Source organism: Theobroma cacao, chromosome 1 (genome assembly GCF_053813885.1).
Source record: "Theobroma cacao isolate CCN51 chromosome 1, ASM5381388v1, whole genome shotgun sequence".
In the NCBI taxonomy this organism is placed as follows: domain Eukaryota; kingdom Viridiplantae; phylum Streptophyta; class Magnoliopsida; order Malvales; family Malvaceae; genus Theobroma; species Theobroma cacao.
In genome coordinates this window covers 34,067,096-34,091,786 of record NC_142639.1, presented here as the reverse complement: position 1 = coordinate 34,091,786, position 24,691 = coordinate 34,067,096, and the positions used below count along the sequence as shown (strand labels likewise).

Below are 24,691 nucleotides of genomic sequence, written 5' to 3'. Positions count from 1 at the left end.
TATTACATTCAATTAAATTTTTATATTTTTATTTTAGATCAAATAAATATTGATTAATTGTCTTTAATCAAAATATTATTTGTCATTTTATATTCACAATACATTAATATAAAAGATAAAAAATATCACTTCATCATACTATCATATCACATCGTCATTAATTATAATATGTTAACATATCTCATCATTCTCAATTATTATATTTAGTATATCACATCAACTTCATATGATATAAAACAATAAATGATATTTTTTAATTATAAAGATTTATTTGATTCAAAATTTAAATATAAAAATTAATTTAATTTAAAATAAAATATTAAAACTTAATTTAACGTAATAAAAATATAAAAAAATATTTAATTTTTTTAAATATTAAACTTTTTTTTTCCTTTTTAGGGCAATATTGCTGTTTGTCCTTTGCAATAATATTTTTGTAACATAAAGGATTGCAGTCTAACGAAAGTGATAGGTAAGTGCCACGTGTATCGACAAAAGGAGTGATTTAAATGAAGTAGGTGTGGTTTACCAATGCATTAATTACGAAAGGTCAACCTCTCTTAGCTTCGGGAAGTAAAATTGTTAAGCAGAGATATCCTATTAAGGAGCCAATGGTGAGTTTGACGTTAATCTCACATCTTTGTCATTTTCTTTGATACTTTGATTTCAGCGTAAACGTGTGCCATTAATAAATATCCCAACATGACAAGTAATTAAGCTTAGGATCTGACATAATCATTAGAGTTGTATTACTTCCATTACTTGTGTATTATAATTTTTTTTTAAATCATTTAATAGACAGAAAAATTATATAATTATTAAAAGTAAATAAAATACTAAAACTTTCACACTATTACTCAAACCTTAATTTTAATATAATGATTATTACTTACGCAACGTTCATATTTATAAATTTTTACAAAATTTTATTTAATTAATGTGAAATTAAAAGATTTTATTAATTTTTTTAAAGCGTTTGTGGTGACATTCATGTTTTAAAAGAATATAATGTTTGTCAAAACATTGAGAAGACTGGAAGAGGGAAAATAAAAAGGTACATATTAGTTCATAGACTAAATATTCAGACAAATATTGAGTCACTTACGGTGACTTTTAGTTGTAACCATCCTCATCTGCGAGTCTGGTTGGAGGTTTTTTGTTAGTACCTCCTATTTCACGTGAATATCATTTTTGTTTCCTTTTGGGGAAAAAAAGGCAAATTCTATATAGGAAAGTTTTTTGAACTCGTGTCTTTTTTATGGCATTGTTGGGGGTTGGCAATTGGCCATGCACGTGCCTTGGTAGCGGGGCAGCGGCCAGTCTTTAAGGTTTGGCCAACCTCTTGTTTCCTCCGTTGTTGCTTCTCGCCAAGGGTCATGTATCTTTGGTTGCTCAAAATTTTTAAAACTATTTAATTATTATATATTTTTAAATTTTATTTATTTATTATATATATCTTTTAAATAAAATTTTCAAAATAATTTTTATTTAATAATTAACATAAATAAAAATAATAAATTGATTTTATAAGCCTTATTCAATTTTATCTTAATTTTTAAATTTTTTCCATCTCTCTTTCTTTTTCTTTTTCTATTTTTTTTTACTTTACCCTCTTTTATGTAACTCAACACGGAAACATACTTTTTTCTTCAAAAAATATTTGGTAAAAAGACCTATCCAATCTTTATACTCTTTAATTTTGCTCAATTTAGTCCTTGCATTCAAAATAAAAGTAATTTTATCCATTAATTTTAGAAATTACATCAATTTAGTTCCTCTCTTTAACGGCATCTAATTTTTTAGTTAAAAAAATGACGTCAGCGCTAACGTGTCACATTTTGATGACGTGACGTTGAGATGATGATGTGGCATGTCACGTGGTATCGAGTGATGAAGTGGCAATGCCACATGGCACTATATGATGATGTGGCAGTGCTGACGTGCTGATATGTCAGTGTCACGTGGCAAATCAAAAAAATCTTTTAAAAAAAAATCCTGCTACATCATAGAGACTAAATTGTACAAAAATATATAGTATATGGACTAAATTGAACAAAATTAAGACGTTAAGGGACTAAATTAAAAAAATTTTAAAAAATACAAATCTTTAAGTAAATTATTGATATGCTTATTAATAAGCCAAATATTTAAGTATAAAAGATTTATGGTGTTAAAAAATATATATAAATATTTTCTTACTTTACTATTTGATTTTAGAATATGTAAATTAATTTTCTTACTTTCCTATTTAGTCATTTTTTGATCTGTCACATAACATTGATATGTTAGCATGTCAGTTCCACGTTACCACTACCACATCATCAATCGTTGTAGCGTGGCATGCCATATCATCATCTCAACGCCTACGTCATCAAATGTGACACATCAGCGTTGACGTCATCTTTTAATTAAAAAATTGAATGCCGTTAGAGAAATGACTAAATTGACGTAATTTTCAAAATCAAGAGATTAAATTGTTTCAATTTTGCATATGGAGACTAAATTGAACAAATTGAAGAGTACAGGGACTGGATAAGTATTTTTATTAAAAAGATTTATGAACTTGTGGGCTTTGAGAAAGAAAAATTAGACTACTCACCACAATTGTTTGAAATTAAGAAAAAGTAAAGTCTTTTTATCTTTTTTTTTCTATTTATATTATTTTATTATTTATATATTTAATCATTCTATGAAATCTTATATATCATAGTTAACTTCTTATACTTTATGCATTGTAGTTTTATATTTAAATAAAAATAAAAATAAAATATTAGAAATTGACTGCATTAATTTTTTTAAGTTTGATTAAAGTATGAATAAATTGAAAATAATTAATAATTTTTTAAAAGAAAAATATGTAAATCGTTTAAATAATTCTTCTACAATTAAGCCATCAAGTTATCCGAACTTAATCTTCCTTCAATGAATCAAGAGCTACTAACTTTTTTTGTCATGAAAGGTAATAGTATTTAACTGACTATTTGTTTTCTGGCCATAAAAATTATTCAAGGTGTTAGGATCCATTTGTTTTGTTGTAAGATATTTTTCAAAAAACGTTTTCAAGACTTATACTTATTTAGAAGACGAAAGATTAATTCCAAATGTAAAACATTTTACGAGTCAACAAGGTTAATTACGGAAAATGTCTTATGCCCAGAACAACAAAAACACTTTTCTACTAAGTTTATGGGTATAAATTTGATAAATATTAATATTTAACTTAAAATATTAAAAATAAAAATATTAATATTTAACTTTAAAAAATTAATTTAAAATATTAATATTTAAATTATACAACACTATTAAATTAATAAAATATTTTTTAATGAAACCATTCAATAAAATTAAATATTTTATTTATAAATGGAATAAATCTTACTAATAATTATAATAAAAAATATTTTAATAATCATCATTTGATGAATACACATTTAAATAAGTTTAAATCTTACTAATAATTATAATAAAAAATATTTCAATGATTGTAATTTAATGAACACATATTTATAAGTATAGGTTTTGGATATCTTATACAATTGATGAATATTTATATTTTTGTAATTATAATAAAAAAGCGATAAGATGAAATTTTTTTAAAAAATTAGAGTTTATTTTCATTACATATATGTGGTTGAATACTTTGAGAAATATCATTATTAATTTTTTTCATTTTCATTTCCATTCTTAATTTTGATCCCAAATTAATGAAAATTAAATATTAATATTATTTAGTACTCAACTCCTATTTATTATTTTAATACCTAAATAATTTCACTATGATGGAAAATATTTTTCATAAAATGATCTAAACAACAAAAAATATTTTCGAAAATTTATCTAAATGATAAAAAATATAAAATTTTCTTATAAAATATTTGACATAGAAAAAATATGTTTTCAATAAATTATTTTTCAATTACCAAAAGGATATTTGCTTTTTTGTTTTTGAATTGTTGATCCTTCGAGTGAGAAAGTTTTAAGTCGGTCAAAGATACCAAGCAAAAATGGGCGGGATGGGCCTGGGTAGGAAAGTTAACTCAAATAGTTTTTCAGGCCAGGTTGGGCCAAAGTTACTCAAAGCCCGTCCAACCTGACTCCATTTATATGTTCTATTTTTGGGTTGGAACTTCATTCATTTTTCATTGATAGTAAATTGCACATAAGTAGATTTACTTTGATAATTAATAAGCTATTTTCTATTTTCTTGTCAACATTGATTCCAGCTAAAACCAAGTTTGTGATTTATTTCATGCAAAAACTTATCACCTTCTAGCATAAAATAAAGGTATAATACTTGAATTTTTTTTTAAATTATTAAAAAAAATTAAAATAAGTTCTCATTATTTTATTACATTCAATTAAATTTATATATATTTATTTTAAGTCAAATAAGATTTTATGATTAATAGTTAATTTATTATCATTAATCAATATATTCTTTATCATTTTATACTCATGTAATACAAGTAAAAAATATCATATGGTCATATATTATATTATGTCATAATCTATTATGAAACGTTAGTATGAAATGCTATATTCCTGTAATAAGTAACATTTTGACTAATAAAAGTTAATCAATCATTAATTATAAAAATTTATTTGATTTAAAAATAAAAATATAAAAATTTAATTAAATATAATAAAAAATAAAAAATTATAATTTTAAATATAATATTTTTAAAAATTAAATTATTTAATAAAAATTTGGTTGAGTATAATATTTTTATTAAATTATTAAATAGTTTAATTTTTTAAAAATGTTATATCTAAAATAAATCAAGAACAAGAGACTAGTTGGATAATTCATAGTGTGCGATGAGTGAGTTATCCGAAATCGCATGGCTATAGCGCCAGGGGTAAAGGCCAAGGGTAAGGAGGTAGGTGGCAGACAAAGCAGAAACGCATTTGGTACTTCCTTTCAACGCAAACAAGTTGACGCGCGGCTACATCAGTTTGTATGTTTTTTTGTTTAATTTCAGAATCACGTCGGATTTATGTCTTAACCGGACACTTGTTGTCTACTTGCTTTAGTTTGAAGTTGGTAACTGGTAAGGCATGCATGATCAATGTTTTTCTTTTAGTTGCTTATATCTGTACAAGCAAGTAATTAGTTTTAAGTTTGAATGTATTGATTTTAATTTAGATGATAATGAAGTGATCAATCTTTGTTAATTCAGTCTGAATAATTTAAGTTTTGAAATATAAAATTAGACTGAATTTAAACCAGTTGAAATATCAAAACTCAATTATTAAACGGCGTTCCTACACAACTAATAATGGCGGAAGGGAGAGAGGGAAGAGAAGAAAGCAACGACCGTTAGAGCACGCGCCAAATGGTGACGAGTGAAAATAAGTAAACTAATCTGTTTAAAACCTTTTGGCCTCCATTTTTTAACTCTTCACCCTCACTGTTAGATTTCCACTGTCTCTGTCAGGCTTCACCGCCGCCCCATGCAGCGAATCCCTCCCTAATTTCCTCCTTCTCCAATCACTTTCTTCATCCTCTCTTAAACCCTAACACTCCCTTTTCTCTCCTCAAAATTCTATAAAACTTCCCCTACGGCCAACCCTCATCTTTGCTCTGTTCCAAGAGTAATTCTCTGTCGTTTTTCTTTTTGAATGGCTCGAGAAGTGTATTTGGTTCCAGTGGAGACGCAAGTAGCTTCGCTTAAGAAGAAAACGGCGGTTACAACGAGCTGGATTTCAATAGACGCCAAGGGGCAAGGTGTGATTCTTGACGTCGACAAGTATGCTGTAATGCGCCGCGTTCAGATTCATGCCAGAGATCTTCGTATTCTTGATCCCATGTTGTCTTATCCTTCCACCATTTTAGGCAGAGAAAAAGTCATTGTTCTCAATTTGGAAGTAATTTTGATTTGATCTTTTTTATTTTATATTGTTTTGTTTAGATTTTTTTGAAGCTGATTTTTTTTTAATGATTTGATTGCAGCACATCAAAGCAATAATCACAGCAGAAGAGGTTAGTTAATAGAAGTTGAGCACTTAAAAATCAACTTTATATATGCTAATTTGTATTGTATTATTTGTTTGAAATTAGAAATTGAGGTGGGTTTTGTTTTTGGAGGTGAGACTGGTAAAAGTCCTGTTTTTTTTTTTTTTTTTGTGCTAGGTATTGCTTAGAGATCCATTTGATGATAATGTAATCCCCATTGTTGCCGAACTTAAAAGGCGATTGCCTCAAGATAATCTCACATGCCAAGGCCAAGGAGAAGAAGAAGAACACCTTGGTCTGCGCAATGATATGGACATTGGGGAAGAAAATGGTACACTAACTTTTGGTTGAAACTCTTTTGAATTTAGAAATAAAAAAATTCTAAAGTGATTGTATTAGTCCATGTCAATACCATTGATATTCTGGTGGTTTTGGTATGTTTCATGTAGAATTTCCATTCGAATTCCGGGCACTAGAAGTTGCATTAGAAGCAATTTGTAGCTTTCTTGATGCACGTACTAGGGAACTGGAGACTGATACTTATCCAGCTTTAGATGAGCTGACCTCCAAGGTAATTGCCCTTTACAATTTTTTGTTTTTAATTTTTGCTTAAGCCATCTAGTTCAGTGGATAAGTTTTGTTTCTGGCATGATTATTTCAAAACATTTCTATTGAAGCTAGAAGTTAGCTTTGATGCAAATAGGAGTCAAATTTTGGCTCTACAATTGTTGCATCCTTTGCTATATATTGATGCCTTCTCACTTCTCAGCACATGTAAACATTTTATTATCTTTTATGCTGTTCTTCGGGAAAGTGATGAAATGACTGAACCCATAATTACAGGCAATTGTAAAAAGTACTTCAATTCCATCAAAAGAACTCCTATGTAATTGCAGAATGAAGTCAGGTTAACTAAATAAATGGATTCATTAGCTACTTATGTATTGCAATAGTTCTGCAGCAAAATTTGACATTCTGGCCACTTTGTTGCCTGTATTATTTTGTTATTGCAAATGCTCCATTGCTTCTGCTGCCAAACTTGACTTGACAATGACACTCGTTACGTACAATTCTAGTACTGTAGCAGTTTGCATCAAAATTATGAGGACATGCAATCTTAAAATATACTTCAATTTCATCAAAAAGATACTCCTATGTAATTGTAGAATGAAGTCATCTTGTAACTTAAATATCAATGGATTCATTAGCTGCTTATGCTTTTGCAATAGCTCTGCAGCAGAATTTGAAATTCTGGCCATTTTATTGCCTGTATTATTTAGTCATTGTAAGCACTCTTTTGCTTCTTCTTCCAAACTTGAGTTGACAAGTCAATGACACTCCTGACTTACTATTCTGGTACTTAAGCAGTTTGCATCAAAATTATGAGGATTAAATGGGATAAATTCTAGGTAATGAACTATAACAATATCTGATGTTCCTGTTTCGCAAGGTGTGCTTGTGATTTAAATACACGATTGAACTAGTCATCAGAATTTGGCTTTAGTTCGAACGATGATCTTCCTTTATAGTGTTATGATCCATACCAACTACAGGCATATAAAGAAGCCATGAATTCAAGCTGCTCTTTGAAGGGTTGTTCAACTTTTTAATGTTGGAGGCATCGTTTCTCTTCTTGCTATGAATTACTTCATGTAATACATGCTTTCTGAAGGTTTTGTTATTGATGAATTCCATGCTGGCATCAGTAAGTAATGAAATATTATTGATGCAGAGAACTGTAAAATGCATTTGATTTTTTGTCTTTTTCTTTTTTTCTATAACCAGATACATAGAGAGCAGAATATTGAAGAAAGATCTTTATAGCATATGATGAAGAAGTCCTCGCTGAGATTTAGTTCTCGAACAGTTGTTCATATATAATAGGGAAATACGACAATCAATATTTTAATTTTTCATTTCTTTTGTCTCTATGATGTTTAATATTTATGACTAGCACAGAGTTTTGGTGATTTTGTTTTCTCGTTTTGCTTGTAAGACGAGTTCAATTACATGCAGATTAGCAGCCGCAACTTGGACCGAGTGCGTAAACTGAAAAGTGCTATGACAAGGCTGACAAATCGGGTTCAAAAGGTATCGTACTATCTGTAGGATTTTAGAACCCCAGCATATAAATGAAATTTCTTCTTCTCTTAGTGGATAAAATCATTTCTTTCTCAGTTTTCTTTTGGCTCAAATGCCAGAATATATTAAGCTGCATACAGATTTTCAGCGACCACATGACTAATTTGGATACATATAATATGTGCAATAACATGCATGAATCTTGAATGCTCTTTTAGGTTATGTATTTTTGGGTTGGTAAATTATGTCATGGTGTTGCTGATTTCAAGGAAAATAAAGTAACTGTAAGCAAACCTGTACATTGAACATTGGTTTGTACTAGTACTGCTTTAGTTCTCTAGAATCTCTGTTTTAGTTCAAAGCTGCCATAAGTTCTTTCCCGTGGTTTCCTATTCATATCATTTTTCCCCTTCAAAAAATGAACACCAAAATACATGCTTATTTATTGGAGAAAATTGGCTCGTTAAGCAATTGAAGAGGAATTGAATTGGAGGTGTTCAGGGCATATTGCTCTGTTCTATGAGTTGATCCTTCGTAATCTGATTTTCCTATTGGCCTTTCCCTTGGAAGGTCAACCAACTTTGATTGTTTCTAATTGTTCTCATTTCCTCATATGTTAATCTAGATTGCCAGTGATATGAAATACTAAAAAGAGCCACTTGTACTCAAAATATAAAATTAAAGAAAGAATAACTAAGGATCCACAGTAATTTAAACGAACTACTTCATGATAGTAGAATAAAAGGCAAAAAAAAAAAAAAAGAAAATTAATTGTTGGAATAAGAACGTTTTCATTAAATAATTAAAAACAATACTAATTTTCACTAGATGAAGGGAGATGCAATTGTAGGTTTAAGGATGATCATGATTTGAAGTATTTCTCCCTGGGATGGAAAAGCCGTTGGGAGGATCACAGGAAGGGGGTTTTGCTGTTAATATAGACTGAAAAGGCTCAAAAGAAAGAAAAAGCAGTAGCTTGCATATGGAATGGCATCGTATTTTTTTCATGACTATATGATTGGTATTGCAGAATCCGGTCATGAAAAATCTCTAGGATTGTTAATACTTTTATATCTTGGTGTGTTAACTATTTCAACCTGAGTTCCTAAGTTCAGTTTTCACAACTTATATCACTGCTAATACGTTGTAGGCATATATTGCCAAAATTATTTGGCGTTAATGATGAAAAAAACCAGTAGATTAACTGATCTCTACCCTCAAGTTCAGACTTATTCTTTATGAGCCTTCTGACTTTAGGTAAGGGATGAACTTGAACAACTATTAGATGACGATGATGATATGGCAGACCTTTATTTGTCGAGAAAGTTGGCTGGGGCATCTTCACCTGTCAGCGGTTCTGGTGCTCCTAATTGGTACCTAGCCTCTCCAACTATAGGCTCAAAGATATCAAGAACCAGTCGGGCAAGTGCAGTGACAGTTCAAGAGGACAATGATGTTGAGGAGCTTGAAATGTTGCTTGAGGTTATTAGTGTGATTAATTATAATGGGTTTTTATTCTATAATCCAAAAGATTAAGTTTATTGCTGGATTCTGCAGGCTTACTTTATGCAAATTGAAAGCACACTGAACAAATTGACCACAGTATGTTCCTTACTTTTCACATCAATTTCTGCTTTTATTTTACAATTGATTATTGTTACATAATTATTCTTTTTTCTCACCAGCTGCGTGAGTATATCGATGACACGGAGGATTATATCAATATCCAGGTTATCAGATAATGAATTTTGTACTGAAAACAAAGATAAACAGAGGTGGAAAAATTGCTGGAGGATGTTTTGATGGTTCAGGGATGTATCTGAATGTCCCATTTGCTTAACAATTTTGCTCTCAGAGTGGAACTTGGAAATTTTATTCAGTCATCAAAATTCTCCAAGGCAATTTAACACCTTTCAAGTATCAGGACCTAGTATTTGAGCTTGAATAATCTAAGTGCATTTCTTGTTTGCAGCTTGACAATCATCGAAATCAGCTAATTCAGGTGCTTCTACACAATTAGCCTCCAAAACCTTTTCTCTGGTCATGTTTACTGGCCTGTCACTCTCCTTGTTTTTTCTAATTTTGGTTTGAGGATAGAGCATTTCATCTGCATGCATCATATTAATGGGTTTTCACTGTATGTGGCAGCTGGAGCTCCTCCTTAGTTCTGGGACTGTTTGTTTGTCTATATATTCTTTGGTTGCTGCAATATTTGGAATGAATATTCCGTATACATGGAAAGAGGGCCATGGATACATGTTTAAATGGGTATGTCTCGTGTGATCACCTCAGTATATGCCAGAAGAAAGCTACTACATTTGCCAAGAAAATTTGACCTATGGGATTTTTTGTTCTCTTTTTCTTCTAAGGCATTGACTTTTGCATAAATGTGTTGAGAATTTTAGTCATGAAAAGATGGTTTTGAATTCAGGTGGTCATGTTCGCCGGAATTCTCTGCGCTTCGACTTTCACGTCAATAATTTCGTACGCGAGGCACAAGGGTCTTGTTGGGTCTTGAGGTGCGGCATAGAATCAGTTTGGGGGTACTCAGGATACAGCTTTAGATGGCTCTGGCGGCCTTATGGAGAATGGAGCATCAGAATTAAACCCGAAAGGGGATTCCTTACCAATTACCATGTGGGTTCAACCTGGTTATGATTCAGGTGAACAACTGCATGCTATATTATTATCAATTTATCATGCGTTGTGGACAAAATGGTCCATGAGGGGTCCTCCTATTGTAATTTGTCACTATTTGGCAGAAAAAGTAATATCAATTATCATTATGTTGGCATATATTATCTACGAAAGTAGGTGGCGAAGTAGGTGACAACTCTACCCATATATAAGTTATTCCAAATGTTGTTGATACTCGATGCAAATAGGGTTCTCTTTCTTTGTTTTTTTTTTGTTTGTTTGTTTGTTTTGTTGCTTATCAAGTGTCCTTTCGCATGCCTATCTGGTAGGCCACTTCACAAACTGTTGTGTAGGAAATTGGCAGGCCTAGTGTTGTGTTACACATTCTTGGAGGGAGGGGAGGGTCACGCCACCCATCAATTACTGCTATTATTATTATTATTGTGAAAGAAATCTCATGTTTCCACGCCTTTGATGACAAATAATTCTGATGATCAAATAATAGCATGGTAGGGTTATTAAAAAGAGTAAGTAGAAGTTGGGGAAGTGCATTTATGATTTATCCTTGTATCTCCCATTTCCATTAGAATTACTCCAAGGATTGAATATGTCATATGTGCATTGCAAGGGACTAAATTCGTTGGGCTCCACACGGTATTATGTGAAACTAAAGGCCACAGGCACCAAGCAAAGTTGGTGTAGGCCTTTTTGACTCCAACAAATTTCTAGATAGATTTATGGGACTTCAACCTCTGCTGCCTTATCCTTGTTATTAGTGTGAACGGAATAACACTACGGCCTTTTCTTTTCCCCCCTTTTTTTGCCATTTCCCATATAGCTTTGCCTCGTACCAATCTGTCGTGCATGTTAAGTTTCCCATCACAACAGCCCAAGATAGGCTGGTACCACCTTTCACTTTTCTTACAACTTTTTAGATATGAATTTTCGTTCTCATTTTTTTCCATCATCTAAATCCAAACCTCCACAACCAAATTCTCATTCAATACTGCACGTCCCAATGCCCATTTTTACCATTCTATTATATTTGGAATTTCAAATTTACCACTCTATTTATCTTTTTAGTGCAATTTTATCACCATCTATCCCAATTTTTTTTACATGTGGATGAAAAATAAATGTTCCGTTAAGAATTCTAATATATTCCATTAATTCTTACTAATGTAAAAAACATTCTTTTTAAAAAAATTCCAACTAGATAAATTAGTGACATAAATACTTAAAAAACGAATCCCATTAAAATTTTAAACATTTTAAACCATTTTCTATACTTGTACAAAAATATATATTTATAATTTTAAATGTATTTTAAACTTTAAAATTATATTTGTACAAGAAAAACCACATAATTTAAGAAAATATCAAAAAAAGAAAAAAATCTTCCTTTTTTTATCTTCTCCTTTCCTTCTTTGTTTTCGTCCCCAGCCGCCGGCTTGGAAGCACCAGCAATGGAAAGTGGTCATTCAACGACCAAAAGCCTTTGTGGAGGCCAGATCCGGAGGGAAGAGGCCGACTCTGGCCTTTCCAGATCAAATTCAACCCGGCCTGAAGAAGCCAGATCCCGGCTTCTATTGCCGACAACGCTTTGTTTCGATCTCACCGGACCTGGGTCATTTGTTTCTCGTAAAATGTCATGTGAGTATACAGTGGAAAGCATCATTTTCAATAGTAAATTTAACTTGTAATTAGCTATGCAGGGCAACAATAACTAAATAGTCAACGCAACAAAAAAATAAAAAATAATGCGACAAAAAGGAAAAAGAATCTTTAATGTTACCGTGGTTAAATAGAGACATGAAACGTACTTCCTTGAGAATTTCATGTAATGCCGAATTTTAATGTTTTGTTTTATAAAAATAATTGTTATTTAAGATAAAAAGTAAAAAATATGGAGTAAAAGTAATTTTGAAGAGATTCACATTTTTTTTTATAGTTTTAGGGTTTATTGGTAAATAATTTTGATAACCAATTAAGTGGCAATTTTTTTATGTATTTAGATACAACATGTAAAACATCTTAAAGAAGAATATAAGTCAAATCTTTATATATTTTTATTTGAAATTTCCTTTTAATATAACTTTTATTTTTGTTCCTTAAATTAATTAAAAATTTTATTTACCTATGAATTATAAGAAACTTCATCAACATATTACAATCCTTTCAATTACTATATTTTTTATTGGGGTTATGGATAAATAATTGTTACTATCACATCAAACCATGTAACATTAATAATTGATTTTCTTTCTTATTGGATTCTAAAAGAATATTCTTCTTGAAAATATTTATATACATAATATTAGTATTAATAATATAACTTTAAGATCCTTTTAGAAAATACAATGATTGGATATCTTGAACTCAAACAAACTTATGAAAATTATTTGAATATTTTTTTTTTCAATAAAGAATGATAAATCTTTTATGAGTATCCATTTTTAGCATATACATAAACACCATGCCACAATATAGCCTTTAAACTCAACACCACTTATCAACAACATCAAAATCATACAAATGTTAAATAAAACATATAAATCTTTTAAGTTTGAGGATAATAAGTAAATTATAATGGTGATACTATTTAATTCTTAATTATGATAAATTTATATAATGCTTTTTAGTTGGATCTTCTTCGTCGCACAATATATTCACTTGTTTGCTTTAAATTTTACTATTTCAATGACGGATTTTAAAATATTATATCAAGGCTAACAAATATAAATTCCAAACAATTTATAATGTTTATAGCTTAAAACAATTTTGACAAACAACCCATTAAAAAATACTTATTACATTGATATTTGTATTATATAAGTTGTAAATTAATAAAAACACCTATAGAAATATAATACATATGAAACGATGATTAACGTAATAATTTATTTATTTATTTAATAATTAAATAATAAAATTAATTTTTAGAGACGTGTGTCTGATTATTATTTTCTTTCTAACCCTTCCTTTTTCGACATGAATTCGTGCATTATATTTTGAAATCTTTATTTTCCAAAACTCTCAAGATGTTTTCTATCTCATATTTATTTGAATTCTAATTAGACAAGTGCTACTACTGTAGTAGTGATAAAATCTTGCTTGAAAAACACGTGGAAATGTGTATCATGGAGGGAGCATTAAAAGGCTTGATGCTCACTGAAGCGGCGTCGTATATGGCCAGATAGAGATGAGAGGGGTACACCCCTTTGTCTAGGGCGCAGCCCTCGTAATAGTCCTTGCCTCGTGGCCCCTTGTCCCATATTGGTGAGGGAGAGTCACCACTCACCACCGCCCAAAATTCCAAGTCCTAATTGGAGCCCTTCACCGTTGAACTTGTCTTAAATATTTAAAAATTTTAGGAGTAGTATTTTTGTTTTTTAATTATTAGTATTAGAAATATGAATAAAATAGGAATAAAGGGGGAAAAAATACATAAAAACAAAGGAACCTCTTGGTTCATGCTCCTTTCGACGACAGCGTCTTTTCTCTTTCCATTGTTTTGTTTAGATTCAGATCATCGACCCTTTTCTCAACACCCCTTCCCCTTTCTTCTTACCTGCCCGAGAAATCCACGTCAAATCACCATTGTCTTATCCCATAATCTCCCCTTCTCCTTAATCTCAACCCCTTTTCTCCTTCCTTTCAGATCAACACATTCCCATCTCGCTCTCGCTCTCTCTCTTATGCACCTATATCTCTTAGCTTTCAGTCCCGTCTCCTATCGACCTCTCTGTTTGTAATCCTTCTTCTTTCTAGTATTTCTGTCATGGGTTTAATGCAGGTTTTTATGAAGATGTGCACGTAAAATTCCTTCGCTTTCTTCTTGTCATTGACATGCAGTGAGAGGATACGTGCGAAGGGGTTGAGATTGAGAGAGAGAGGGCGAAGCTAAACAAGAAACAAAAAAAAGAAATAAAAGAAAGAGAGATGGCGAATCAGGTGGTTAAAGTGAAGAGAGAAGCGATTGCGGCATGCATGACTTGTCCTCTTTGCAATAAGCTTCTAAGAGATGCCACCACCATATCTGAATGTCTTCACACGTGTGAGTCTCCTGAGATTTCTCTCTCCTTTTTCTGTTTCCTTTCAAATTTCGTTCCTTTTTTAGCTCATTACTTGCAAAATTGTTTAAAATTTTTGGTTTTTCTTTGCGTACTGCTCCTCTTCTGATCTGGGTTGCTCTTGGCTTTCCCGTTTTCTTATCTGGGTTTTTCTTGGTTTCGCTTCTTTCCCTCTCTGTTGACTTGCTCACCTAATATTTGCCTTAATAAGATTATAGTATTGCTGTTTTTTTTCCCGTTTTCCACTGTTTCTTACTAGTTGATGCTAAGGCATTTTGGTAGGATAACGAGATTGATATAAGATTAATGCGTATGGATTAGTTTAATAAAACGAGAGGTGAACGGTTACATTGCTTTTGTTGATGTTTACTTTTGGCAATATAGTTTGAATATTAGGACGCAGATTTTCAATGTATGAATTCTGTTTTATTAGATTATGAATACGTTAATTATTTTCCACATTGAGCTAAGACTTCTTACTACAATATACTTTACTTCCAATTCGGGGTCTTTTCCAAGATTGGAGCTTTCCTTATTTATTTTTTTGCTACTCCATGACAAGATTCAAACTTTAAGATGATGTTCCAGTTTTCGAAATGGATTGGAACCAATCTCTTTTCCTAGTTACAAAAGAGTTTGAATTCCTTTTCTTCTCAGCTTGTTTCCATTAAAATCTTTTCTACAATTAATTTGCGTGATCGTTATTTCAGTGCCTTGCAAGTCTGTTGAGTCAATAAATAGAAAATTATGATTAATTTGTCTTTTGAATTTTATGTAGTTTGCAGAAAGTGCATATATGATAAGATACAAGAGGAAGAACTAGAATGCTGTCCGATATGCAACACTGATTTGGGTTGTGTCCCTCTGGAGAAATTAAGGTATTCTCTTACATATTATTCTCCTATACCACTTTCTCTCTATCTCTTATATAGTCATAAGTCATACCTCTACCTGATGTTAGTGGCTGCCTTCATGAATCAAATTTTGTTAACATGTAAAGTAATTACTTCTAGTTTTAATCTTGTCAAATGCTCCGAAGGATATGTACTTGTTTCAAGTGGTTACTGGCAAAGTTTAGTGGTTTACTGATTCATTGATGGTTCTAAAGGCAATGCCTTAGGGTTGTTAATCTTTATAAATTAGGGAGTCGTTCCATCCTTTTGAGGTTTGACAGTGGCTTCTACATGCCATCCATCTTTTGATTGATGGTACAGATTTTAGATTTAAAGGCATACAAAAGTTTTTGAAGTGGAACTAGTAGAAATTTGGAGGATTATAATTCATCTTATTGGAGTTAATTATTACCAAGTTTTTGGAAGAAGATAGAAAGCACAGATGTCTTCAGAAGCAGCTAATATTACTTAAACTTTCTTCCCTCTTCTGAGGTTCCTTGTTTTCCCTTTTTCCTAGTGATTTGGTTAGTGTTTGTAACTTGGTTAATTTCAGGTCAAATATCTAGGCAGAATCTGGCAGTGTTATGCAAATGAAAGAACTCATTACTTTGTTGCCATTGTGCGTCTCTTGGTGCCAAAATCAAGGTCAAATATGTTGAATTGGAAAAATATGACCTTATACTGGCTGGGTTCATGTTGTTGCACTCTGCTTTTGGCTTTCCTGAATAATTCTTTTGTATCTTTCTGGGTTGAGCATCCACACATATGCATCATGTTGGTTAATTAAAACTTTGGAAAAATTAATGTATATTAAAACACATCTGTGCTTTTGATAATCAGGCCAGACCATAATTTGCAAGATGTGAGGGCCAAAATCTTCCCTCTTAAAAGAAGAAAAGTGAAGGCACCTGAAATTGTGCCCCCAGTTACAGTGCCAACTAGAAGAAAGGAGAGATCACTCTCTTCGTTGGTGGTTAATGCCCCCAAAGTATCCACACAAACTACCATGACCGGAAGGAGAACAAAAGCTGTTGCCAGAAAGTCTGGTGCTTTACGAGGTTCCAGTTTTTCAATAGAGAAGCCTGTAAAAAGAGAGGAAGACTCTATGGAGGATCACCAGGAGAGTGCAAGCTCACCTGAAACACTAAATAAATTCACTCAGAATAAAAGACAGGTATAAGGAAGCAAACATATTTTTTAGGTTTGTGATGACTTTTCTTCTTACAGGGTCCAATATTGTTTAATAGTTTTCGTTTTCTCGAATATCTATTTACTTGAAAGGAATTAATGTTTTAGCTTAGTCTGATAACTTCTGTCATTCTTTCAAATTGAACACAGTGTACTTCTTCTGCTGAACCTAGCCAACATATGAATAAAGAAGCAGAGAATGGTGGAGAATCATGGGACGGAAAATTGGATCTCTGGAAACCTTTGAATTGTTTGGTGGAGGTTGCAAATAGGACCAAGACTTTCAAGTCTAATTCACAAGGCTCTGATTCTAAGTTAGAACCTAGTCGTGTTGCCAGCAGTGAAGCTCAAATGTGCAAAAGCAAACATAGGGAAGACAAATGCAAAACAAAGATTGAGGATGAAAAGAATAGTGCTGGTCCTGCCACTTCAGAAGCTGTAAATCCTAAAAAGTTACGCAGGATCCGTCGAAAAAGGGCTTCTGGATTTGGGGATTCTGGCATTTCTCCACAAGCTGTGCTAGATGCTGCTGGTACAGAGCATGACAGAAGAGTCGGTCCTGTTTGGTTCTCATTAGTGGCCTCTGAGGACCAGTAAGAATTGATTTCAGCCTTCTTTAATGGATTGAAAACAGTGTATCTTAAGATTATTTGATCTTGATCATAAACTAATTCAAATGTCAATGCTTTCAGGGAAGGAGAGGCGCCCCTCCCTCAAATTCCTGCAAATTACTTAAGGATAAAGTAAGTTCCTTTTGGCAATTCTTCTTGCATTAGTCTTACAATAGCTTGCTATATATATTCTTCTTCCTTTATAGCTGAAGGTTGTAAATCTTATCTGTAGCATCAAGTTCATGTTAGCACTCTGATTCTGACCTGTCGTCCATCCTGTTTTTCTGTACCATAAACTTCCTAGCATTTGGTTTGACATACAGAAAGAAGAACAGGATGTGGGTTGTTTTTTTTTAGCGACTGTTGAAGGAATCCAATAGATATTATATGCTAGAGTTTGTAAGGTAATAGGTAACTTTGAGTTATTAAAGGAAATGTGTAATGGACTGTGAGAGCAGATGGAGATGGGTCAAGGGAAAGATACGAATATCATGGCAGTCCTCTGAGTAACTCCTGCACCCAGAGCTTTGTCTGAGGAAGCAGGGGCTGCAGCAGCTGCTGAATTTTCGAGTGATGCATGGGCAACCAAGTAGATCATGGGCTTAACTTACTTCCACCAATTATATATGGAAATGCCCACAGGATTACTTACAACTGTCTGTGCCTTGCTTACAGCGTGGATTTAACTAATGGGCTTGATATAGGGAGTACTGCCAAATATTTATGGTGATTGATTCTATTAGACAAACCTAGAGTATAACTAAAAATAAAGCACTGGTAACCAACAACCATTATCAAATATCAATTGTTACCTGTTTAGACAGCCTTTTGGTTAGCCATCTTCAGTGGTGTTTATGTTCATCAATATGTTCAAGAAATCATTTGGCCAGCATGTGGATGGTTAAATAAAGATGTGGTGAGCTTAGGATATAGGCGAAATGTTTTTAAAGTGTGGTAAGGCATGTAATGTTTGGATTAGAATTAATTCAGTTTAAATTGTTTTGTATGAAAAAGGTCTCTTTAGTCATTTCCTATTGTTAATCCAGCTTCTATCCACTGATTTAATTGTGATACTTTTTATCCTTTTTAAATTCGCTCTGTGGAAAAAGGTGTTACGTCGACTTAGTGAATCATTTTATGACATTATGGGCATTTACTCTCAGTTTCTACTTTAATTTTTAAATCATTTGGAAATGCATTTTTTGATATTGTTGCTTAGATTTTAGCTTAAGGTATCAGGTATGTAATTTGTGAAATTAACGTCAAGCAAATCATGCAAGTGAAAAAGGGCACTATAATCATGATTTCTATTTGCAGATAAGTTCTTATACTATCAAGACTTATTATTGACCAATTTACCATTAGATTCCATATTGGAATCCTTAGGCAATCTTAATCAGACTGCAAGTTGAGCACAATATCTATGATCATGCTTAAGAGCCACACAATTTCAATTTTGTGACTTTTGCCAAATAAGCCATGTTAATTTTGACAATATTTTTCTTTAAGCTGTTTAGTCTGTTATCACTAGCTAAATTACTTGTATCAATTTATTTCTGCTGAAGGTGCTTACTCCTGCCTGTTGCTGTGCTTTTTTTGTCTACCATCTACTGCATGGCAAGTTTAGATTTTGGATCAGCCATATGAATTAAGGACCATGTTTTCACCAAGAGTTCTAAATTAAATGATAGTTCTTTGTCAGTATTCACTTAAGATATGGTTCCATAACCAATTTGGTTTAGATGTTTTGTTCATAGTGTTGCTACAAAGACCTTAAAGTTGAACTTATCTCTGACTTATGAAATCTGGAATTATTCATATTAGAGTATTATTTAAAATTGGTTTCATATTAGGAAATAGTTATCATACTTCTTTCATTCTGTTACAGGGATGGAAATATACCTGTTTCTTTTATCCAAAAATACCTTATGAAGAAACTGGATCTCACTGATGAAGCTGAGGTGAGTTAACCTCTCCCTGAATGTTCTCTAATGGTAGGCAGTGAAGAAATTTGGCCAGAAAGAATTTAACTTTCTTTATGGGTTTTCGATGTCTATTTTTCCAATCAAGCTCATTTCTAAAATGTTATGGAGATGCTTTATCTTATGCATGGGTTTTTTGAAATCTGGTTAGATAAGATCTCAAGCTTTATTCTCCACTTTGTTGGAAGCATGGCGTATGGGATAGTGATGCATGTTCGCCCAGTCCAGACTCCTCTTATTACCTGAAAAATTTGCAGAACTATATTTTCAAATCTTGACGTGCCAGGAAATGATCTACAGTTTATGTCAGCACCAGAAGTCTATCTTCATTTAACTACTAGAATTACTTTGTTACATGTTGTTGGCACGGAATCATCTTACCAATTGATTGGGGATAAGTTTCTTTTTCTCACAAACTATAAATAATTTAAAGTACAGAAGTATGAGTGCCTCATGTTTCCAACCAAATGGGAAGGGAAGGCACTTGTATGCTTTCATCCCAATCTGTGACAAATAAATTGCAGCAAACTCTAAAATGCTCTCAAAATCTGCTTTGAAATAAGTGAAAAAGAACTAGTGGAAATGAAGTAAATAACCATCTTGTTGGAATCCATGTCTTTCTAGAGCCTGCTTAATTACTATCCTCTTTGATAAATTCAACTGATTTAGCTACATTGTGTTAATTCTGAACAAATTTTCTGAAATCAATTAAGGATTAAAAAATAGGCAGGTAAATTTTGGTAAGCATATTGAGCTGAAATAGTAGTTTAAACTTCTGACGATAGAATAGGCAGTGTATCACTATTCACATCCTTTGGTGATTGTTGGTAGTAAACAAGGTATATTGTCTTTAATTTACATTTTGGTGACTATCCTTGTCACTTTTCTTTTGGGCAGGTTGCGATCAAATGTATGGGACAACCCGTGGTTCCCACGTTGCACTTGTATAATTTAGTCGATTTGTGGCTACAAACAGCATCAACATCACAGCGAGTACCTGCATCTGTTGGTTCCTCTGCAAAAGATTTTGTCATGGTGTTAGGGTATGCTCGAAAAATCCCAGATCAATAATGATGCTTTCTTTCATTCTTTGCCCACCACAGCAATAATCTATAAATATGTATCCTTCTTTGAATCTCATTGGTATTTTGATCCGGCATGTATTTTTATAAAAGCATCCATTCACTGAGTTGGTTCTTCTACAATAGTTTCTTTCATTCTCTACCTACAAATAGAGCGGTGTATGCAGCTAAGTACTGGGATTAGCTATCCTGACAGCATTGGCATGGTGTCGGAGTTCATGCTATGCCATTGTGACTGACGTGGTTAATAGCTGCATGTCATTGAACTTGCAAGTCTCAGATTGTATTATCAATATACATTCGCAAATGGTAGATTTTTTTTTTCATTGTTTGCAGTTAGTTTGATGTAAAATTTTCTCATGTTTCGACCCCGAATAGAACCCTTACCCTTTGCTCTCAATGACCAACTGCCTCAGCAGTAGGCTTTGTTAATGCAAGTGTTATTATCATGTCAAATTTCCTACTTGGAGAATGTTTTTGATTAGATTGTGCCCTCCTCGGTCTCAAAGACTAATACATGTTAGTGAGACATTCCACGATTCTTTGGACTGGGACTAAGAACTCAAAAGGCACCATGCGTGCAGATGCAGAGCTCAATGGTATTGGAATCAAAACCATGCATACATCTGTAGGGCATGACATTTCACATTCCAGTCCCAAATTAACAAGAAGAAGAATAGCAACTTTCGGGCTCTTTTGACCTATATGATATAAAGCAAGAAAAAGAAACACCAAATGGGAAGGACGAAGGGGAAAGGCCATCCACCCATGTGGATGGGCAGCTGGAACTAATCATGGCACTGCCCATTGACAGGGATCATTCTTGTTTTACGGTTTATTTCAATTCCGATGCACTTCCCTTCCCTCACATACAATACAACACCTATACTAACAGAAAAAGCTAGCTACTCATGTTTCATTCAGCTTTTACCTCATCCATCACATGTCTATGACTCTGGGTGTTGTTCAAATTACAATCTCCACCCCCTTCAAGTATTGGCTTCAATCAACTCTCCAGTTATCATTCTTCTCCACGTATACACCGACAAATCCAAACTTTATTAAGACAACGACACGAGCTCAAGCACAATCCTAAACCCAGGAAACAACGTTAATTTTAACCAAGGCAAAAACATAATAACAAGTATCAATCAAACTAACTAGAATTTGGATTAACACTTGGAAACTATTCCTTTCATACACTATAGTATCTGATCAACTAATTCACATTACAAAATTTACAAACGCTTTGAATAAAATTAAAATTAAAAACAAAAAAATATAAATATAAATATTTATATGTTACTACTAGTGTAGGCAAAGAATCGATTCACCATCAAATTAGTAATAACTCGGACGGCATTTGGATTTAAACGCGGGAGTACCCAGCTCGCGTGGGGCTGCCCACAACCGAGAACAGCCCACCCTCGCCACCGTCCGATTCACCCGAATACAAATCCTCCGTTCCCCTAAACGCTGCGTGGAGTCCCACGATAAAAGCCCCAATCAAAACGGAAACCACCACGTTCAGCCAAACGTCGGTCAGAACCAGGGCTACGATCGTAATTACGGCGAGGACCACCAAAACGAGGCGGTCGTCGATTGTACGGTTGAGAATGACCAAGGGATCGTCGCGGAAGAAGTAGAGGAAGAACCAGGCGACGAAGACGACCAAGAAGACGATCATGGAGATTGGGTGCCATAGGAGGCTGAGGAAGAGGATTACCAGGACAATCATGGCGTAGTTCACGCGGAAGTAAGTGAGGTTCCGCTTCATGCGGGCGGTGGCGCCGCCGAAGGAGATGGGGCGGGCGAAGGATGAGAGGGAGAGACACTCGCGCCATGGGCGGCGCGTGAAGGTGGATTGGGTAGCGCGTGTGAAGAACGCGGTTGTGGGCGGGGATTGCGAGGTCATTGTCGGTGATAAAGACTCTGATGAGAGAGAAAGAGAGGGAGATAGGCCTCGTGAAGAGAAACTTAGCTGATTTCGAGCTTCGTCGGAATGGAAAGCAAGTAAAGCGAAAGAGAGACTGCTTTGAGGTTTTGCATATGCAGGTTTTTTTTTATATTTTCGACTCTAAGGGATCTCCGAAACGCCGCGTTTTACGTTGAATCTTCAATCAAGTGCTGCTAGTATCTTGTTTGTGTGTTAAATAAGTTCAAAAGGGCATCATGGTATTTAGAAATTATATTATGAGACCATGACCTACTATATATATTTTTTATTTTTAAATAGGTTCGCTATTATATAGTTAGATGTCATAACCTTTATAGATTAAATAAGATCTTATCAATTCAATGTTTTATTTAAAAATGAAATTTGAGTTATTTTTTTTAAGTTAGATTAATTTTGGTGTACTATTTGAAAATTTTTTTGAACTATTTTAAAAAATTTAAATAAAATTTTATTTTCATATTACGATTCAATTAAGTTTATGTACTTTTATTTTGAATAAAATAAATTTTATGATTAACTATTGATAAATTGTCATTGATCAAAATATTATTTTATGTGTTCATAGTACTAATATGATATTGATATAAAGAATGAAAAATATCAAATTATCATATTATAATTTATATTAGTATATCTTATTATCATTTATTATGACACGTCGACATATTAAGTGATATAAAATGATAAGTAATAGTAATAATTAATTAATCATTAGTTTTAAAAATTTAATTAACTCATAATAAACGTATAAAAATTTAATTACTCGTAATAAAAAAATAAAAATTTATTTAAAATTTTTAAATAATTATTTTTTTAAAATTATGTCATTGGTTTTCTATTTATTGGCTAGAAAGTTGGATCAATTTTAGGAAGACGAGTAGATGATGACTAATCATGGACACAAAAATAATTAAGAGAAGCACTACTAATTAAATAAATAAAAAGAGGGTTCTCATCTTGTCAGCCTTGCCTTTCAATAATATGGCAGTCAGTACCCATCATCGTCAAAATCTTAACATCCTAAATTTTGAGGCCCGTTGCCAGCAACTTGACCACTCAATTATAACAGGAATCCGTCTGGCAATTATTGGTCATAATTCTTGGGCCTAAAGCCCAAACCAGCACTACAAAGTTTAAAAAATTATAATAAAGAAGAAGCATAAAATTATATGAATGTAAATTAATTATTTTTATATTCTCTTATAACTTTGTATATATTATTAATAAAATTAAAAAACTAAATGTTTTATATTTTTAGAACTTTTTGCACTATTAATGCTTAAAAAAAATCGACTATTATATATATGCTTTTTTATTTAGGAAAAAAAATAAAAATAATACACTTATGTCAAAAAATGTGTGAGAATAAAATTCTCATAACATTGTTCAATAAAATTAATGCATTGCCTCTAGGAGGATCCTTGATAAGTATCGTACTAACAAGATATTAAAAAACCATTCGCAAGAAAATTTGTGATAAACATGAATGGTGCTGACTTGTCATTCCTTCTTTAAGAGATCTTTAATAACCAAGTCACATGTTTCCATATGAATTACCTATTTTGTGATTTTGTTGCCCATAATTAAGATCACCTTATGACATCCCTTTGCTAGGAACCACATGATTAGAGTATCAACGCAACGAAATAACAAAATTAAAATAAAATAGAAACCATGTCTTTTACCTTTGGATAATCTTGGTAGTTTAATGCAAAGTTAAACACCATTAGGAAAAAAATGGTTTTTACCTTTCCAAATGATATCGTAATCAAATGGATTCTTTTTGGTGTTGAAAAACGTGAACACTTTTTTATGTGAAAGAATCCTAGCCACTTAAACGCTTGGCCTTCAATGTTACACACATGATTGTAACGAATCTTTTTTTAGGAGAGAGCTTTATTCCTCGAGCTTTTGCTAGCAATTAGATAACAATTTGTCCTATTTTATTTTTTGATTTTCAGCAAAGAATTAATGGAGAAGTTTTTTGAAAAACTTTTTCGAGAATGGTGACACTCAAGAAAGAAACTATTAGTTTTTTTTTTTTTTGCTTCAGAAAAAAGTGGTTGTAATGTAATATTTATATTTAAGTTTAAATGTATTATTAGACTTATTAAAATTTACAAAATAAGTCCTTAATATTATAACAATTATAATATTTAACTAATACTTAATTAAACTCTTTTAATTAGATCCTTAGTAGTTAAAACCTAGAATTTGATTTAAGTCTAAC

At 32.3% G+C, this 24,691-nt stretch overlaps 3 protein-coding genes across 8 annotated transcripts; 2 read left to right on the top strand and 1 right to left on the bottom strand.

The window, feature by feature from the left end:
• The first annotated feature begins 4,817 nt into the window (after positions 1-4,817).
• Positions 4,818-10,920, top strand: LOC18613226 (magnesium transporter MRS2-2-like). 4 transcript variants are annotated; one of them, XM_088809033.1, is made up of 11 exons: positions 4,818-4,958; positions 5,954-5,983; positions 6,134-6,287; positions 6,406-6,527; positions 7,973-8,047; positions 9,296-9,520; positions 9,596-9,640; positions 9,724-9,768; positions 10,011-10,040; positions 10,187-10,306; positions 10,470-10,920. In XM_088809033.1, the coding sequence occupies exons 1-11, from the start codon at positions 4,842-4,844 to the stop codon at positions 10,554-10,556; spliced, it is 1,050 nt and encodes a 349-aa protein (XP_088665159.1). In that variant the 5' UTR covers positions 4,818-4,841; the 3' UTR covers positions 10,557-10,920. The 4 variants fall into 4 exon arrangements, with proteins under 4 accessions (XP_088665159.1, XP_017977585.1, XP_017977582.2 ...); XM_018122093.2 differs by lacking the exon at positions 4,818-4,958 and adding an exon at positions 5,360-5,847; XM_007050348.3 differs by lacking the exon at positions 4,818-4,958 and adding an exon at positions 5,375-5,868.
• Positions 10,921-14,127: 3,207 nt separating this feature from the next.
• Positions 14,128-20,960, top strand: LOC18613225 (E3 ubiquitin protein ligase DRIP2). 2 transcript variants are annotated; one of them, XM_088807359.1, is made up of 7 exons: positions 14,128-14,732; positions 15,527-15,626; positions 16,482-16,815; positions 16,980-17,422; positions 17,522-17,572; positions 19,329-19,401; positions 19,574-20,173. In XM_088807359.1, the coding sequence occupies exons 1-7, from the start codon at positions 14,618-14,620 to the stop codon at positions 19,625-19,627; spliced, it is 1,170 nt and encodes a 389-aa protein (XP_088663485.1). In that variant the 5' UTR covers positions 14,128-14,617; the 3' UTR covers positions 19,628-20,173. The 2 variants fall into 2 exon arrangements, with proteins under 2 accessions (XP_088663485.1, XP_007050407.3); XM_007050345.3 differs by lacking the exon at positions 19,574-20,173 and adding an exon at positions 20,320-20,960 and having other exon boundaries at positions 14,131-14,732.
• Positions 20,172-22,561, bottom strand: LOC18613224 (PRA1 family protein E-like). 2 transcript variants are annotated; one of them, XR_001926206.2, is made up of 3 exons: positions 21,839-22,560; positions 21,436-21,596; positions 20,172-20,437 (listed from the first exon to the last, which is right to left on the bottom strand). XR_001926206.2 is itself a non-coding variant. In XM_088807364.1 (2 exons), the coding sequence occupies exon 1, from the start codon at positions 22,417-22,419 to the stop codon at positions 21,874-21,876; it is 546 nt and encodes a 181-aa protein (XP_088663490.1). In that variant the 5' UTR covers positions 22,420-22,561; the 3' UTR covers positions 20,172-20,437; positions 21,839-21,873. The 2 variants fall into 2 exon arrangements, 1 of the variants encoding a protein (XP_088663490.1); XM_088807364.1 differs by lacking the exon at positions 21,436-21,596 and having other exon boundaries at positions 21,839-22,561.
• Between the last annotated feature and the right edge of the window lie 2,130 nt (positions 22,562-24,691).

Excerpts from the sequence above, each read along its gene's own strand:
- LOC18613226 (XM_007050348.3), top strand. The coding sequence starts at position 5,623 with ATGGCTCGAGAAGTGTATTTGGTTCCAGTGGAGACGCAAGTAGCTTCG. Across the intron at positions 5,869-5,953 it reads TCATTGTTCTCAATTTGGAA|CACATCAAAGCAATAATCAC; the intron begins GTAATTTTGATT and ends ATTTGATTGCAG. Across the intron at positions 9,521-9,595 it reads AGCTTGAAATGTTGCTTGAG|GCTTACTTTATGCAAATTGA; the intron begins GTTATTAGTGTG and ends TGGATTCTGCAG.
- LOC18613225 (XM_007050345.3), top strand. The coding sequence starts at position 14,618 with ATGGCGAATCAGGTGGTTAAAGTGAAGAGAGAAGCGATTGCGGCATGC. Across the intron at positions 14,733-15,526 it reads ATCTGAATGTCTTCACACGT|TTTGCAGAAAGTGCATATAT; the intron begins GTGAGTCTCCTG and ends AATTTTATGTAG. Across the intron at positions 19,402-20,319 it reads ATCTCACTGATGAAGCTGAG|GTTGCGATCAAATGTATGGG; the intron begins GTGAGTTAACCT and ends TCTTTTGGGCAG.
- LOC18613224 (XM_088807364.1), bottom strand. The coding sequence starts at position 22,419 with ATGACCTCGCAATCCCCGCCCACAACCGCGTTCTTCACACGCGCTACC.